Source organism: Pituophis catenifer, unplaced genomic scaffold, assembly GCF_029215685.1.
Source record: "Pituophis catenifer annectens isolate HBS135680 unplaced genomic scaffold, rPitCat1.0.hap2 SCAF_1, whole genome shotgun sequence".
NCBI lineage: Eukaryota > Metazoa > Chordata > Lepidosauria > Squamata > Colubridae > Pituophis > Pituophis catenifer.
The window spans coordinates 97,146,511-97,163,497 of record NW_027256881.1 but is presented as its reverse complement, the minus strand read 5'-3'; the positions used below and the strand labels follow the sequence as shown (position 1 = coordinate 97,163,497).

At 38.2% G+C, this 16,987-nt stretch overlaps 1 protein-coding gene across 1 annotated transcript in view; it reads left to right on the top strand.

Annotated features, from left to right (window-relative positions):
• Window positions 1–16,987, top strand: part of RFX6 (regulatory factor X6) — a 47,649-nt gene that overhangs the window by 11,097 nt on the left and 19,565 nt on the right. Inside the window, exons 5-11 of the mRNA XM_070953012.1 lie at window positions 2,902–2,979; window positions 5,305–5,332; window positions 9,625–9,732; window positions 12,152–12,229; window positions 12,323–12,436; window positions 14,053–14,102; window positions 15,571–15,730. Coding sequence (XP_070809113.1) covers window positions 2,902–2,979; window positions 5,305–5,332; window positions 9,625–9,732; window positions 12,152–12,229; window positions 12,323–12,436; window positions 14,053–14,102; window positions 15,571–15,730 — 616 coding nt within the window. The remainder of the gene's footprint in view (window positions 1–2,901; window positions 2,980–5,304; window positions 5,333–9,624; window positions 9,733–12,151; window positions 12,230–12,322; window positions 12,437–14,052; window positions 14,103–15,570; window positions 15,731–16,987) is intronic.

The following is a 16,987-nucleotide window of genomic DNA, read 5'->3' as shown; positions in this document are numbered from 1 at the left end:
GCAAGGATCATATACAATGATTATGACAATCCAGGGACAGTTGGATGCATATAAACTTAGTGGGAATTAATGAGAGAAATAAATTCAGCCTAGATTTAGTCTGAGTGAGAGCTAACTTCAGCAGTATTGCAGGGTCTTCCTTTGAAGGTAATATGTGTATGGGTCACAGAATACAGGTACCATGTTTCCCTGAAAATAAGACCCCGTCATATTTTTTGAACCCCGAAATAAGTGCTTGGCCTTATTTTCAGGGATGTCTTATTACCTTGGGGCGCATAGAGCAAGATGGGGCTCCTCTTGCCATCTTACCTGATTTCCAACTCTGTCTCCCTAACCTTAACCAGAGGAAATGGCGGGGACTGGCTGTGCATGTGTTTAAATATTTTAAGGGAGGGCTTATTTATAATATTTTAAATATTTTCAGGGAGGGCTTATTTTCGGGGAGGGCTTATTTTCGGGGGGGCTTATTTTAGCGCATGCACTCAAAAGCCCAATTGGGCTTATTATCAAGGGATGTCTTATTTTAGGGGAAACAGGGTAGTTCTTGACTTACAACCATCATTGAGCCCAAAGTTTATGTTGCTAAGTGAGAAATTTGTTACTGTGAGTTTTGCCCCATTTTACGATTTTTCTTGCCACATTTGTTAAGTGAACCACTGCAGTTGTTAAATTAGCAACATGGTTGTTAAGTGAATTTGGCCTTTCCGTTGACTTTGCTTATCAGAAGGTCACAAAAGGGGATCAAATGACCCAGGGATAGAACTACGGCCATCATAAGTATGAACCAGTTGTCAAGCATCTGAATGTAAATCATGGGGATGCTGCAACAGTTATAAATGTGAAAAAATGGTCATAAGTCACTTTTTTCAATGATGTTGTAATTTCCAATGATCACTAAATGAACTGTTGTAAACCAAGGACTACCTGTAGACCCCTTGGGACTGTGAATTCCTGTTGCAGTTTAATTTTTTTGGGGGGGGGGTTAGACTTTGATCAACGTTAAATCTTAACTTCCTTCCACCTTTTCTGAAAGGCATTATCTTATTTATTAAAAGTGATTTAGTGGGTTAATAAAACTGATATGGCAGCTGGCCTTGCGATAAGGAGTTATTGCAAGTCCCTGAGCAGCTTAATCATATCATTGCCTTATCAGCTATCATTTGTGTTGGCATATGCTCTAGTCAGGTTTGCTTGCAGCACAGGGACAGATGTTCATGCACATGGAAAAGGAGGGTGAGAAAAATCAGCCTGGCTGGTTTCTTCCTGGAAGTTTTAATGAGAAAGCTAACAATGAGCATCACTGCTCTTATTTCTTTCCAAGCTAATACAAATTAAACAGATCCAGCCTACCTTTTTCTGCCTCTAGCTCTGTTGCTTTTTCCAAATCCATCATAAATCTGTTGCTGTATGCATGTGCGTACATCTGTGTGTCTTTGATGTGATACATGACATCTCTGCAGAATGCCATTGACATGAAGTACATCTTTATATATATATATATATATATATATATATATATATATATATATATATATATATATATATGTTTATGTAAGTTTTCACGGGTATGTATGTGTGTATAGTTAATATTTCGGGTTTCTTCCCATGTAATTGTGGATATATCCCTAAAAGGGTAGAAGCGACGTTTCGGCAGAATCCCATCTGCCATCATCAGGCTTATGCCAGTAGTCATTATGACTACTATTATGACTACTGGCATAAGCCTGATGATGGCAGATGGGATTCTGCCGAAACGTCGCTTCTACCCTTTTAGGGATATATCCACAATTACACGGGAAGAAACCCGAAATATTAACTATACATACACACACACACACACACACACACACACACACACACACACACACACATATATATATATATATATATATATATATATATATATATATATATATATAGTATATATATAAAGTGTATATATATATATATGTATACACACACACATACACACACACACACACATATATATATATATGCAGTGATTGTTCAAAGTTACGACACTAAAAAATGACTTATGACCATTTTTCATACTTACAATCATTGGAGCATCTCCATGGTCACATGATCAAAATTCAGATGCTTGGCAACTGGTTCATATTTATGATGGGCGCAGTCTATCCCTGGGTCATTTGATCTCCTTTTGCGACCTTCTGAAAAGCAAAGTCAACGGAGAGGCCATATTCACTTAACAACCGTGTTACTAACTCAACAACTGCAATGGTTCACTTAACAAATGTGGCAAGAAAGGTCATAAAATGGGGCAAAGTTCACTTAACGACTTTTAGCTTAATTGAAATTTTGGGCTCAATTATGGTTGTAAGTCGACGACTATCTGCATGTGTGTTTGAGGAAAGAGACCAAGTTGTTGTTGTTGTTAGTTGCGAAGTCATGTCCGACCCATCGCAACCCTATGGACAACTTTCTTCCAGGCCTTCCTGTCCTCTACCATCCCCTGGAGATCATTTAAGTTCACGCCTACTGCTTCAGTGAGTCCATCCAGCTACCTCATTCTCTGCCATTCCCTACTTCTTTTGCCCTCAATTGTTTCCAGCATTAGGCTCTTCTCCAGTGCATCCTTCCTTCTCATTAGGTGGCCAAAGTATTTGAGTTTCATCTTCAGGATCTGGCCTTCTAAAGAGCAATCAGGGTTGATCTCTTCTAGGACTGACTGGTTTGATTGCCGTGCAGTCCAAGGGACTCGCAGGAGTCTTCTCCAGCACCATAGTTCAAAGGCCTCAATTCTTTGACGCTCAGCCTTCCTTATGGTAAGAGAGCAACGCACACACACAAATATAAACAGAAATAAAATGAGCTCTTGGCACCATCCATCAGGCACATGATTCATGTATCTTTGTTAATACCCTTTTTCCCTCTCTACAGATATCACTATTATGGTATTGGCATCAAAGAAAGCAGTGCATATTATCATTCTGTGTATTCTGGTAAAGGTTTAACAAGGTATGTTTTTTTAAAAAAAAGTTTTCAAAAATGTAATCAATAAAATGTTAGATGAACAAAGATGAATCAGTTACGACCAGTCTTCACATTAATGTTTATCATTTCAATTTTCATCACATGAACTGTCTGTTACTTGGTGATGACTAAATGGTTCTGCTTTTTTGAAGTCGCATATAATGATATAAAATGTTCTATGCAAAACAGCATATTGCAGGCAAGAAACTAGCACATGAAGCAATTTAAAAAATTGATTTGCTTATTTGATCTGGAACAAACCATTTGTGTGCAGATTCTCAAATCTTCGTAAGATTAGGTTGTAGCAATGCTTTCCTTATTAAAGGGTTGATGCTTACCAGTGTGCACATCCTATATAAAGAAAAATAGACATTTCGATACATCTTCTGCCTGATGAAAATGGTTTTACTTCTCATCACTTTTACAACCAAATATCATTGGAAAAAAGCAGATCCTTGGTATGTATCAGTGGTGGGTTCCTCCTGGTTCGGCCCGGTTCATCCGAGCCGGTAGCGGTGATGATATGACGTCACTGAACCGGTTCTCTTTGTTCGGGAGCTGGGCCATCCCACCCATCCCCTGCGTTATTCTTACCTTTTATTTGGCCCTGCCCCTAATCTATTTGCTGCCTCCCGAGTCCCAGCTGATCGGCTAGAAGGAAAAAAACTGTTTAAACTCTTGCCGCAGGGCTTCAAAGGGCCTCCTACAGCTGATCAGTGTAAAAGGCAGTGTGGTGGTAGACCAGAGCGCTCCAAAAACAAATGGGTAGACCAGTACAGCTCTGCAAGCAGTTAAAAGGCTGGTAGACTAGTACCTCTGCTAAATCCTAAAGAATTGTCACATAACCATCAAACCACGTCCACAAAATAAGCCATGCCCACAGAACCAGTAGTAAAAAATTTTAGAACCCACCCCTGGTATGTATGTATATTTTTAAAAAGATAAATATCATACCAATGCTTCATTGTATGTACTGTAGTAAAACCACAACATATTACAATTGTGAAACAGAGGACAGAATTATTTTCTAGGCTTGAATTAAATTGATTCTGCCACAAGCCTGCTAATGCTGTAAGATTTTTTTTTCTAATAGTTCTAATTATGCCATCTTGCAAACAAAATAGATTTTATTAAAGGTTCAAAAATGGGGGGTGGGACCTCATTGTCTAAAATTACCTATTCCTTTTTTTCTAAAGAATTGCATTAAAAAATTTAAAACAAAGGTAAAAACAAATACAAACTCATAAAGAATTAGGAGCAACAAAAAAGAAAAAGAAAAAGAACAGAAAAAAAATCAACGAGAGCCAAAAATGCAAGACAGTATGAAAAAAGAAAAGAAAAAAATGGAAAAGGAAGCAAAAGATACAACGAAGTGTCTTCCAATCTTCTCTACAGTTGTTATAAGTGCAATTATAAATTGAGCTCTTTCTCTAACGTCACACATGACTCTCTATAAGTCAGCTAAACAATGCCAGCTGGCGGGCCCGTGGGGGAGGGCCTTCTCTGTGGCTGCCCCAGCTCTCTGGAACCAGTTATCTCCTGAGATCTGGACCATCCCCACCCTACTGGCCTTCTGAAAAGTGGTGAAGACCTGGCTTTTCTGGCAGGCCTGGGGCCATTGATCTCGCTGTTGCGATCTGGCGAGATCTGGCCATGAATGGTGTGAATGGGTTTTAATTGTTTTTAATGTTTTAATGTTTAATGTTTTTATATATGGTTTTTAAATGCATTGTAAGCCGCCTTGAGTCTTCGGAGAAAGGTGGCATACAAGTTGAACAAACAAATAAATAAATAAATAAATATAATCTATCCTGTCTAATCATCAAAACCATAAGTCATATTTTTCTCTTTCAAGCAAAATGTCCATAAACGTTTTTAGTCAGCATGACCATTCTTGTTGTCCAAATTTCCAACATAGATTTGAAGTGTGTTTATAGATTCCAGATTAACTAGAAAAATTAACTATTCTTATAGATATTTGCAGAGATACTGCCAACCTAGCAGTTCAAAAGCATGCAAATGCAAGTAGATTAACAGGTACCACTTCAAGTGGGAAGGCATTCTGTGTTCTTTTGGCATATAGCCATGCTGGCCACATGACCACAGAAATTATCTTTGGACCATACTGGCTCCTTCAGCCAAGAAACGGAGACAAGCACCATGCCCTGGAATTGAACACTACTGACAGGAAAATTTTTACCTTTACTATTGTTCCTTACAATGTGGTATTTGATGCTGTTCTATCATCATAGTAAACATTAATCTAGCATTCTTTTCTGAAATATAAGTAAAACATTTTGGTTTTCCAAGGTTTTCTGGAAGCAAATTGAAGAATGAGGTGAGTATCCTCAACTTTGCTATTTGATGTTTTAAATGTGCAGTGATGAGATAAACTTGACAAACATAAATCTCTGGTTATTCAACTGTAAAAGTTCCACATACGTTTACAGTTAATTGAGAAACAGAATAATTGAGGAAGCTGCCTGAGGGAAACTAGTGGTTTATTTAGACAATTTTTTTCTCACTCTGATTTGTGATATATGGGATTGAATCAGTGTCCTTCCCCTTGCCAAACAGTGCTTTGCCATTGTGTTTAGCTTTTTCCCACTTGCACAGTCCATACATCCAGACCACTTCTATATATAGATGGAAAGTTTTTAAGCTCCTTTTAAGAGCCTGTAGTACAGTGGACTAAAGCACTGTTATTAACATCTGCTGCTTGCAATTACTGCAAATTCAAATCTCACCAGGCTCAAGGTTGACTCAGCCTTCCATCCTTTCAAAGGTAGGTGAAATGAGGACCCAGATTGTGGGGGCAATAAGCTGACTTTGTATAAATATACAAAAGTATGAAGACTATTGCTTAACGCATTGTAAGCCGCCCTGAGTTTCCGGAGAAGGGCGACATATAAATTAAAGCAAAAAAAAAAAAAAAAAAAGCTCAAAGAGAAACTCATGCTGACTAGAGATACCAGTAGGAATGGTTAAATGCAACTTTCTCCAGCCAGCTATTTTCTGACTGGATTGGATTTCAACTCCCATAATCCAGCCACTATGTGTGAAAACCTAGAGTTTGAAAATTCTGAAAGAAATGAAAGAGAGAGAGAATAAAAAGGAAAAGTACAGGATCAAGATTTTTCTTCCATTTTTCACTTTTTTGTGAAATATGGTTATGATTCATAGAGTACCCAAGTATAACTACTGTTCATGTTGGGAGGTGCATGTAATGGTTTGCTGTCTGAGCAGGAGTTATGTTTGTTTGCCAAAGAATTAAGGTTTGTTCCCCATTTGCTGCCCTCTGCACTGCTCACAAAATGGCTGTGCAGTCTACATATGACTTCTGGATCAAAATATTTTAATCTAAGATCAAGATACTTTAATATAAACCAATGAAACTAACCTTACTTGTATTAATTAAATATTTGAGCTTCTTTTAGAGCAGGGATTGTCAAACTTCCTTGAGGGCTGCATCAGGGTTGTGTTTGATCTCAGGGGGCTGGGGAGGGGCCAAGGTGGGCATGGCCCAGTAGCGGGTTTCAATTTAGTTTGTTACCGGTTTGCTCATGCTTGCGTACCCACACAATGCTTCTGCACATGCACAGATGTGTCCGGGCGGGTAGGTGTAGTCTCCTGCCATCGCCACTACTGGTTCGCCCGATCCAGGGCGAACCGGTAGCAACCCACCACTGGCATGGCCAGCTAATGTCACTCATTTAGGCTCCATTTTCAGCCGTGACTGCCTCCTGCAGCCCTCTGCCAACAAAAACGGAGCCCTCTCAAGCTCTGTTTTCAATGGCAGAGGCACCGTGAGCCAGTCCTTTTTTGTTTCCAGGGCAGGCCCACGGGCCAGGTCTAAGCACCCCTTGGGCCAAATCCGGCCCACAGGCCTTGAGTTTGACACCCCTATTTTAGAGAAATATTTAATCAATAGACTAAGGATTAAAAAATATAACACAAAAATTCCCCTGATTTTGAAAAATACTATGCTGAGAGACTCCATCAAAAGAATTATGTCCTTAGTGCTCCACCTGGTACAATGCGAATAAGGGGGCTGACCGTATTATCACCACTTAGTCTCACATTATCATGTTTTCAAAGGAAAAGTTACTTGTTAAAAGAATCAAACATGTAACTGAAACACGAGCTTCTGTATATGTGAATGTATTAATTATAGCTTTGCTGTCACAGTGCTCCTGCCCTTTTATTTTATTTTCCATCTCTTTAATTTCCCAGAGTGTATTTTATCATATACTTGGAAAATAATATTTTCAGATTGGTCTTATCTTTTTTTTTAAAAAAAAAATCACCACATACTAATAGGTAATTGTTCAAATGAAGCCATATTGACTCATGACAGCTTTTAAATGACCTAATGTTTATGTCAACATACAATGGGAACTACACATCACTTCGTTCATTAGCTCCTTATCTGTGTTTGAGTAGCCTGATGTTCGGGCTAGTTATAGCTTGGATAATCTTAGTTTCTTTAATATAAAAAAGAAGTGTACCTAAATTGTTAATTTGAAACATTTTCTGGATTGTGAGACTGGCCACAATCCAAAGACAGAGCGCCAATCTTAAATAGATGTTAGGTGTGAGATTGCTTATATGTAATAATGTTTAACTGAAATAAATCCAGAAGCTATATGTACAAGATACTGTATATGCTTGTAAAGAATAATTTGATGAAATAAATTATGACTTTGTCTTACACTATTCATATTGTTATCTTCTTGGATTAATGGTATAAATTATGAGATCTGAAATAGGAAACACCAGTGGTGAAATGTAAAATTTGTTACTTCCGGTTCTGTGGGCGTGGCTTGGTGGGGGGGGGGTAATGTGACTGGATGGGCGTGGCCAACTGTATTTATTTTTTTACTTTTAAAAGCCTCTGACGATCAGGCAACTCAGCTGGGATTGTCAGAGGCTTTTAAAAGCATTTTTTTCCCTACAATTTCTTCGGCTGAAGAGGTTGCAGAAAAAAATGCTTTTAAAAGCCTCTGACGATCCCAGCTGAGCTGCACGATCATCAGAGGCTTTTTTTTTTAACTTTTAAAAGCATTTTGGCCGAAGAGGTTGTAGAAACAATGCTTTTAAAAGTAAAAAAAACAGCCTCTGATGATCACGCGGCTCAGCTGGACATGGGGGGGGGGCGCAGGGATTTTTGCTACCGGTTCTCCGAACCACCCGCCGCCATCACTATTGGATCGGGCGTTCTGGTCTGAACAGGGAGCATTTCACCCCTGGGAAACACCCTAATAAAGTTGTTCAGAACTCTGTTTGATGATCTTTACCAAGGTCCATCAGTAATTTCCATTCCATTTCTTTGCTAATGTTTTTAAAGAAAAATCTGAAAATATCCACAGTTCTAGCCAATGTATAAATTTAAAAAAAACCCTGCTGTTTCCATTGTTTGGTTCAGCTAGAAAGTGGATCCCCTACCATGTGACTTGAAAGTACTATGTAAGAATTCCAGGAACTAAAGTCAGGCTGTCACTTATCATCTGAGTCGCCCTCTTTGTTGGGGGCAGGGAAGGATGCCTCCATATGTTAAAAACAAGAAAGCCAGAAATGACTCGATCTTCAAAATAAATATCTCATTTGATGGACTTCTCAAACTTGGCAATGCCCAAGCATATACGGGAATGTCTGCTGAGGACTCAAAAACTAAATGGAGATTTTAATGGGATTCTCTTATTGGGGAATGTACTGTAGGTAGGAATTTTGTTTGTTTGTTTTGTTTTCTGACTCCTAGATTTTGCATTTCTGCACTCAACCAGATACCTATTTCTTGCTCTTCTCTTCTCTCATCTCTTCTTCTTTTTTTAAAATGACATCTTGAAAGCTGAATCCATTATGCAACTCTTACTGATATTATAATGCATATAAACATTAGAATTTCTTTTGATGGGAACATTTATTTAAATCGTTTCAAGTTATGTAGTAATAGAGCAATTAAAATATACATAAATGTTAAAGGCTAGATGTGCCGATCCTGCAATATGATGGGAATAATGCAGAGAATAAGAAGAAGATGTTAAAGGCTGGATGACGAGTCTTTAAAAGAACACTTAAAGGAGATAAAATAGCATATATGAAACTGTTTTAAAATGTATTTCAGATTTTGTATCTTTTCTTGTGCTCTCCTTTTGTCTTCCTGGCCTTTGTTGCTGATAGAAAAATGTAGGGCAGAAAGGGTTTATGGATAGGACCTGTTTATTCTTGGAAGCATTTCTAATTATCGTAACTGCATTTCAATTATGAAGGAGAAAAGAAAGAAGTCATTTCAATTATGAAGGAGAAAAAAAAGAAGTCGGATTATCCAGCAAAAATGCCCAATTGGTCAATCTGAATTAACTTCTCCAAGGTCTCTGCAAACCTAGCAGTGTCAATATATATATGTGTGTCACATATCTGCTGAAATTCCTGTTGCATTCTTGTTCTGAGGAACATCTTCAGATGAATGCAGGAGAAGGCCTGATATTCTTACAGAGGGAATAATAATAATAAAGAGTTCAACTGCATGAATGCATGTGATATTGAGCAATCTGATTATTTCTAAACAGTTCAATAAGATTATCATTATATTGTAACCATGCATTTGTAAAGTTATTTCATATATTTTAGGGTGGTTTTACACGGAAATATTCTTTAAGCTCCAAAACCGGGACTCTTCTTCCAGAATTCCCCAGTGCTCAGCACCTTGTGTTGGACCAATGTATCTCTAAAGACAAGGTAAAATGTGAAGTGTTTGCATACTAAACTGACTTCTAAATTTGCAGTTTTTATTTCACCTCTGCTCTCAAATGATTCACTGTAGTGATATGAAACAGCTACAAATGTTTGTAATCAAACAGACTTGACTGATTTATAGAGGGAACAAAACTTTACTATCGCCCTTTAAAGGGTTTTCCATTGGAACAGTGGTTGAATTATTTACATATTAACTTGCCTAATATTTTACAAACAGAGGGATTTGTACTGACAAAGGCAAAACAAAGAAATAGTTAAGGGCCCTGTCCATTCGAAATACCAACGGACTAATTTAACACTGATAAGGCAGAAGCAAATTATTTGAGGCAAATTACGAAGTGGATTTTTCTACTTTTTTTCTTTTGGTCAATGAACAGAAGTTAGTACTTCTGTATTTAATTTCAGCACTGTGACTCTTAAATAGTGCTCTTAATGTGGCTGATTTCTTGTATTTCTTTGTGGGGGGAAATGTAGATGATTGTTAAATCAATTTCAAATAATAATATGTTATAATTATTGAACCAAATAAGAGTCAAAATGTCTATAATCCTATGATTATGAACATACAGGAAGTATATTCCTGTATACACATACATATATACACATACAGAGAGAGAAAACTATACATATATAGATATTGTGTTAAATCAATATTATTTCAGTCTTGACCAGTATAAAATATAGAAGAATACAAAGGTCAGTAAATTGATAACTTTACATATATACATAAAATATATTTACTATAAAATACTCCTTTTATTGTATTACATATAAATAAATGTCTATTATTCAAAAGTATATACATATGCTTTTGAATAATAGAATAACACACAAACACCTATAAACACAACATATAAAAGGATGAAATTTGTATTGAAAGTCTAATATCTGTAAAACACTAAAAAAACCCTCTACAGAACTAACTTAAAACAATCTGATGGTTCTAACCTTAATCATAAAATAATACATAACCAGTTAAATTATTAATACAATATTTCATTTAAAAAGTTAATAAAATCATAATATAGTCTTTAAATAGGAAATCCAAATATAGGAACTATGCTGAAAATAGAAATATTGAATAAGCTGAATCAGTGCTTACTGGCAATCTCATCCTGCCTTATTTTACGCGTCACCGCACACTACTTGTAAATAATGAAAGAATTAGTGTGTAGAAATAATAAGTGGGTAGTAGAACAGTCTGGTATCCTTTTGAGGAGTGGCTTGAGGAATAAGAGCACTTGAATCATCTCTATAATACGTACTATGGAGGAAAACATATTCATTAGTAAGCTTGGTCACCAGGACATAGAGTGCATGAACCATTAAAAGCATCTTCCAGTATCTTCCATCTGAAGGAAGGTCCCTAAAATGTAGCCACTTTCCTGTTTAAGAAAATCTGTATCATATTGGAATGTATCTTAGGTGTGACTTTTCAAGACCTTTATTCTGCTCATATCCCACTGAAAGTAACGCAGAGTGTTTTATTCTTGTTTTACAAATATAATTCTCTAGGTGATATACATGATAAGTTTAAGTAATAAAAATACATACACTGATTAGATTTAATTTCCAAATAGAGTGTAATACCCATGTTAGGGCAGTCTAAGTGTGCATCTCATGTAAAGTACACACCTAATTTTTAAATTAGATGCCTAACTAGGTGGCTCAGTGGCTAAGACGCTGAGCTTGTCAATCAGAAAGGTCGGCAGTTCGATGGTTCGAATCCCTAGTATAGGTCTCTTGCGTGAGCAGGGACTAGATGACCTCCAAGATCCCTTCCAACTCTGTTACTTATTATTATTATCTAATCTGCATAGACACATTTAGCATGAAAGAAATGCTGTTGACAATAATCATCAAGATGATGGGGTGGGCGTGGCCTGTGTGTGATGCATACAGCCCGTGGGCCAGCAGTTTGACACCCCTAGTCTACATCAAACGTCCTTACCCAAAAAAGAGATTTGATTGGTCACAATCCTGGGAAAGAAACTGAATGTCGACAAATGGCAACATTTGTAGTCCTCTGTTTTATGAAGACTGAATTCCATAAGCAAAAAGTGGAACAGTAGTTATTTGGCAATAACTAGATAACAATGGAAAGTGTCCTAGTTAAGTTGGAACTCCTCTGAGGAAGGATGTTGCTTGAAGTATGGATAAGCAAGATTGGGACAATGAATTCGATTGTTTAAAGTCCTATCCTATCAAAGTGTCAAAGTGTCATAGCTAGAAATAGATTAATGGTCTTTCTATGACTAAGTTAATCATTATTCTTTTAATTTTCAATCATCTGCAATCTATCCTCCCTTCCAAACGCAAAATGTTACAGAAGGTATTCCTGAAGGAGATACAAAGATTTTGTTTAATGTTACATTGTTTTAATTTTTAATTCCTAAAATAGGTGGATACCCTTATCATGATGTACAAAACTCACTGTCAATGTGTCCTTGACAATGCCATTAATGGAAACTTTGAAGAGGTAAGATCTATAGATCTATGCTAATCTGTTCTTAATATGAGGACCGTGGCCAGAAATCTCACTCATATTTGCTGTCTTATGTCTCCTTCCTAGATTCAACATTTCCTACTACATTTCTGGCAAGGAATGCCAGAGCATCTTCTTCCCCTGCTTGAAAATGCAATTATCCTTGACATCTTCTGTGTTTGCGACTCAATACTCTATAAGGTCTGTTGCCTTCTGTCATAATGACAGATGTTTCTTTGCAAACCAGATTCTTACTGATATGGAAAAGTTAGCCTGGACTGCTTTAATGGGTTAGGCAAGGAGGACAGGCAGGAAAATATGCAACCGTCTTTAATTGTGTAATCATGATTTGCTGCAGACACCACTGATAGCTTCAGACAGCAGGAGTGGGTGACCAGACAGAATCAATCAAACAAATAAAGAAACAGACAAGATCCTATGTATAGGAAATAGGCACATTGTTAGGGATTTTTAGGTCAGTGTCTGTATCTGGTACATTCAGTGATAGATGCCTTCACACATTATATAAATCCATAAAATGTCCTATGCTTGTTTTTCAAAAGCAAAAAAGAAGTATATTTATTTGTATATGGAACTTTTTCTAACATGTGCTGGTTTTAATACGCTATTTATAAGCCATCTATAATATGTACATTTTTGTATGGCAGCACATAATGTCACAGCTAAATTGTTTGCTGTGGGAGGAATTATTAAATAATGAGAAAATAATCATACAGAAAAAATTAAAGCATACAGTGGTTTTATTAAATCCAGTTTTGTTTTTGCCCTGGCCTCATCTATATCTCCACATGCCACTAAAGAAAGTGATGAAAACTGCCCAAGATGCATTTGAAGCCACCTCTGGTTTAATAAGTAGTTAACGAGGAAAGTATTCCCAGTACTTTGTTGTGTTGATAATTTTCCCCAAGTTCCTTGAAATGATTCAGGAAGACAATTGATTCTTTAAACTGTACCCATTTGGATGCATGTCAATTTTCCTGACAGGAAGAGCCTCATGTAATAGATAACTTGGGCTAGTAGATGGCCTCCTAATAGGTCACAACATACCTTACTATTTCCAGCAGCTCAAGACCAATTTGGAACTTATATCTGACAGTTTGCTGCTCTATCCCATACATGCACATACGTGCACTTCTACCAAGGGCCTCATGTTATTGAGGGAACACCATGCAGTCTACCATCTATGAGCCAGTATGAGCAGGGAAGTGAAGAATTCAGCTAAATACTGTATCTTTAAGGGACGTGATGGCTCAGTGGCTAAGACACTGAGCTTGTCGATCGAAAGGTCGGCAGTTCAGCAGTTTGAATCCCTACTGCCGCGTAACGGGGTGAACTCCCGTTATTTGTCCCAGCTTCTGCCAACCTAGCAGTTCAAAAGCATGTAAAAAATGCAAGTAGAAAAATAGGGACCACCTTTGGTGGGAAGGTAACAGCATTCTGTGTGCCTTTGGCATTTAGTCATGCTGGTCACATGACCATGGAGATGTCTTGGGACAGCGTTGGCTCTTCGGCTTTGAAGCGGAGATGAACACCGCCCCCTAGAGTCGGGAACAACTAGCACATATGTGCGAGGGGAACCTTTACCTTTACAGTATCTTTGCCAGATCCTGTACTGAGCAAAAAGTCATGTGTATGATAGCACAAGAAGAGTCATCAATTAATACATTCTTATTTGCAATGCAGTGATTTTTTTATTTGCAACAAAGTAATAGCAAGGCCTGTTAGCCTGATTCCATGCACTTGATAGCATTATATTATATAGCATTGATATTAATTTTCCTCCTTCTGTATTCAAGGTCCTTATAGATGTACTCATCCCCGCAACTATGCAAGAAATGCCAGAAGGGTAGGTAGCGCTGTAGGTAAACTTGTTGAAAACATAAAATCAACATTATGATAGTTGAAATCAGAATAATATTTTTTGTTTTTTTAAATACAGCAAATATCAGATCTTCAGTATAAATGGTATAAGCCTAACTATCTCAGAAACTGCTACCTGAACCTGGGCAGTTATATATGGAAGAATTCCTTTTAAGAATGCCATTCACTGGAGAAAAGGGCTTTGTTTTCCAAAATATGGATTATTATTTTTTTATAGAGTTAAGATTGGTTTTTTATTTCTGACTTTTAGAAAATAAATTAAGGTACATCTCTTATTCTTGCACCTAGCATTGATGATGCTACTTAATTTGATAATGAAATGCAAATGAACCTGCAAGAACAGGTTCATTATTTAACTTGACAATAATGTTTTGACCATTATGTGTAGTAGAGAAATATTTATTGATAAGTTTGTGTGAAATGGGCACTTATTTGATGACAATTCAAAATCATCAAAGTTCAAAGTGGACTACAAAAGAATTAATAGTTGTACTTAATAAACCTCTTATTTTCATTTAGACTTCAGTTCCCCAGAAGTTCATGTTAATTTATGAAGCTTGAGTCCATTTTTCTTTACTAAAAACTATTCTAAATGGGCACCTATAAAGGCTATCTGTTGTTGAAATCCCACCATCCACATATCAGAGTTTCTTCAAAATTTCCCTTGCTTCCCTACATAGGTTGCACGTACCGGTAGCAGCAGATAGATAAGCAATAGTTCTGTTGTGTTGGGAGTGCCAATCTACTTCTTATCATGAGCCAGCTACAATGGTCCAATAGTTTACCCTCATTTGAACCCTGTTTTATTAGGAAGATGATACTTTCTGCCTCTATTTTTTAAAGTTCTGTTGTAGAATTAAGTATTATAAAATACTTCAAAGGTTTAGATTGGAAGGGATTGAAGTGGTAATAGCCTATTTATCCAGTCAAAATCTATTGTTGTAATTCTGGGATAAGTCAGACAGTGGAAATTAAAGTTGGTACAATGGCATTGGCACAACTTGTTATAATGATGTATGCAGGGGTGGGTTCTACTTACCTTTACTACCGGTTTGCAATGGGATCGCGTCCACGCGCTCCTTGCTTCTGCACATGTGCAGAACCATGCACAGATTGCTGATGATGACATCCGGGGCGGTGGGTGGGGCCTCACGTCGGTTTTACTACCAGTTCTTACGAACCGGTCCAAAGCGGGGGTAACCCACCACTGGATGTATGCCATAAGTGGAAATCCTTGTTCCCTGTCTTATTGTACATCTAGTTTTCTGGTTCTGGCCATGTAATTTTCCTATTAAATTCAGACTGTAAAGTCTGATTTGTGTTGAGCCATCACTTTTCTGGACGAAGCTGTTAATATTTTTTTAATCATATAACATGAAAATACCCATGTCATTCTGTAGGGCTAGATTCCAAACTCTTTATTTTTATTTCAGAATATTGGCTGACATAAGAAATTTTGCTAAAAACTGGGAACACTGGATTATTTCTGCATTAGAAAATCTACCAGAAGAACTTGCAGCAAAGAAATTACCGATTGGACGGAGATTTGTATCTTCCCTGAAGCGTCAGACCTCCTTTTTGCACTTAGCCCAGGTAGAGCTAAAGTAATGAAGGGCACAGCATTTACGGTATTTTGTAAATTCAGGATGTACTGTATGTACTCAACTATGTGCAGAAATTACTACTAGAAATGCAATGAAAGTATGCTGCATATGTACTGCAAAGTAGGCTTTTTTAAAATAAGAGGAGAGAGAGAGATACATGTCCAGGGGTGAAATCTACTTACCTTCCCTACCGGTTCGGAAGTGTGTGCTCCGTGTGTGCGCATCATGTGCAATTTTGGACCCTCTGCGCGTGCACAAAGCCTTATGCACATGCGTAGAGGGTCAAAAACAGGTTTTAACCAGGAAGTAACGACATCTGGGTGGGTGGGCGGAGCTTCGTGCTGCTGCTGCTACCGGTTCACCAAACCATGTGCCGCCGCCACTATCGGTTCACCCGAACTGGTGCAAACTGGTAGCATTTCACCCCTGCACATGTCCCTGAATCAGAATCAGAATAAAACTGGAAGGGACCTTGGAAGTCTTCTAGTCCAGGGGTCACCAACCTTTCGGACCTCAGGGACCACTAAATTCATAATTTTAAATCCCGTGGACCACTAATATGATCTGCCTAATGACCGGCTGGGTGAGCATGGCTAAGTGGTCATGTGACTGAGTGGGCATGGCCACCTCAATGCCATGTCGAGAGGCACCTCGCCAGCCTCTACTCGCCCCTCCCCTCTCAGCCACTCCTCGCCTCCCCACTCGGGCTCCTTAGGGCCACAACAAGAAGTTGTTGGAGCTAAGCAGCCACCATGAGAAAGAGTTGGCAAAACAGCTCAGTTCAAATTGTATCTGACTGAGAACGAGGCTCAGTAGAAGTACCTCACTGAGGACTACATAGCTTTTCCAAGCAGAAGGAAGACCTGTGGGAGTGCAAGGCCAGGTACCAGAGCTTGGAGGCTCAGCAGGCTGAGATGGTCAGCCAGTTCCAGGCCATGATGCAGTCCCCCTGGAACAAGGCCCTCTGGCTCTTTGCCACCAGCGGCACATCCCTCCAGCCTTTGGCCATAGCCCTGCACCAGGAGGCTGAAGCAGACCCAAGTCGGAATTTCTGTCCCCCTCCGACCCACAAAAAAAAAAAAAATACCCGAAGGGGGAGACTCTCTGCAGCAACACAAACATTCATTGCACATATCTGTCCCGGGGGCTGTAGTTTGAGGACTCCTGATTTAGTGCAATATAAAAAATGCAAATAATTTTTCTGCGTACCACCAAAATTTTCTCGCGGACCACCAGTGTTCCATGG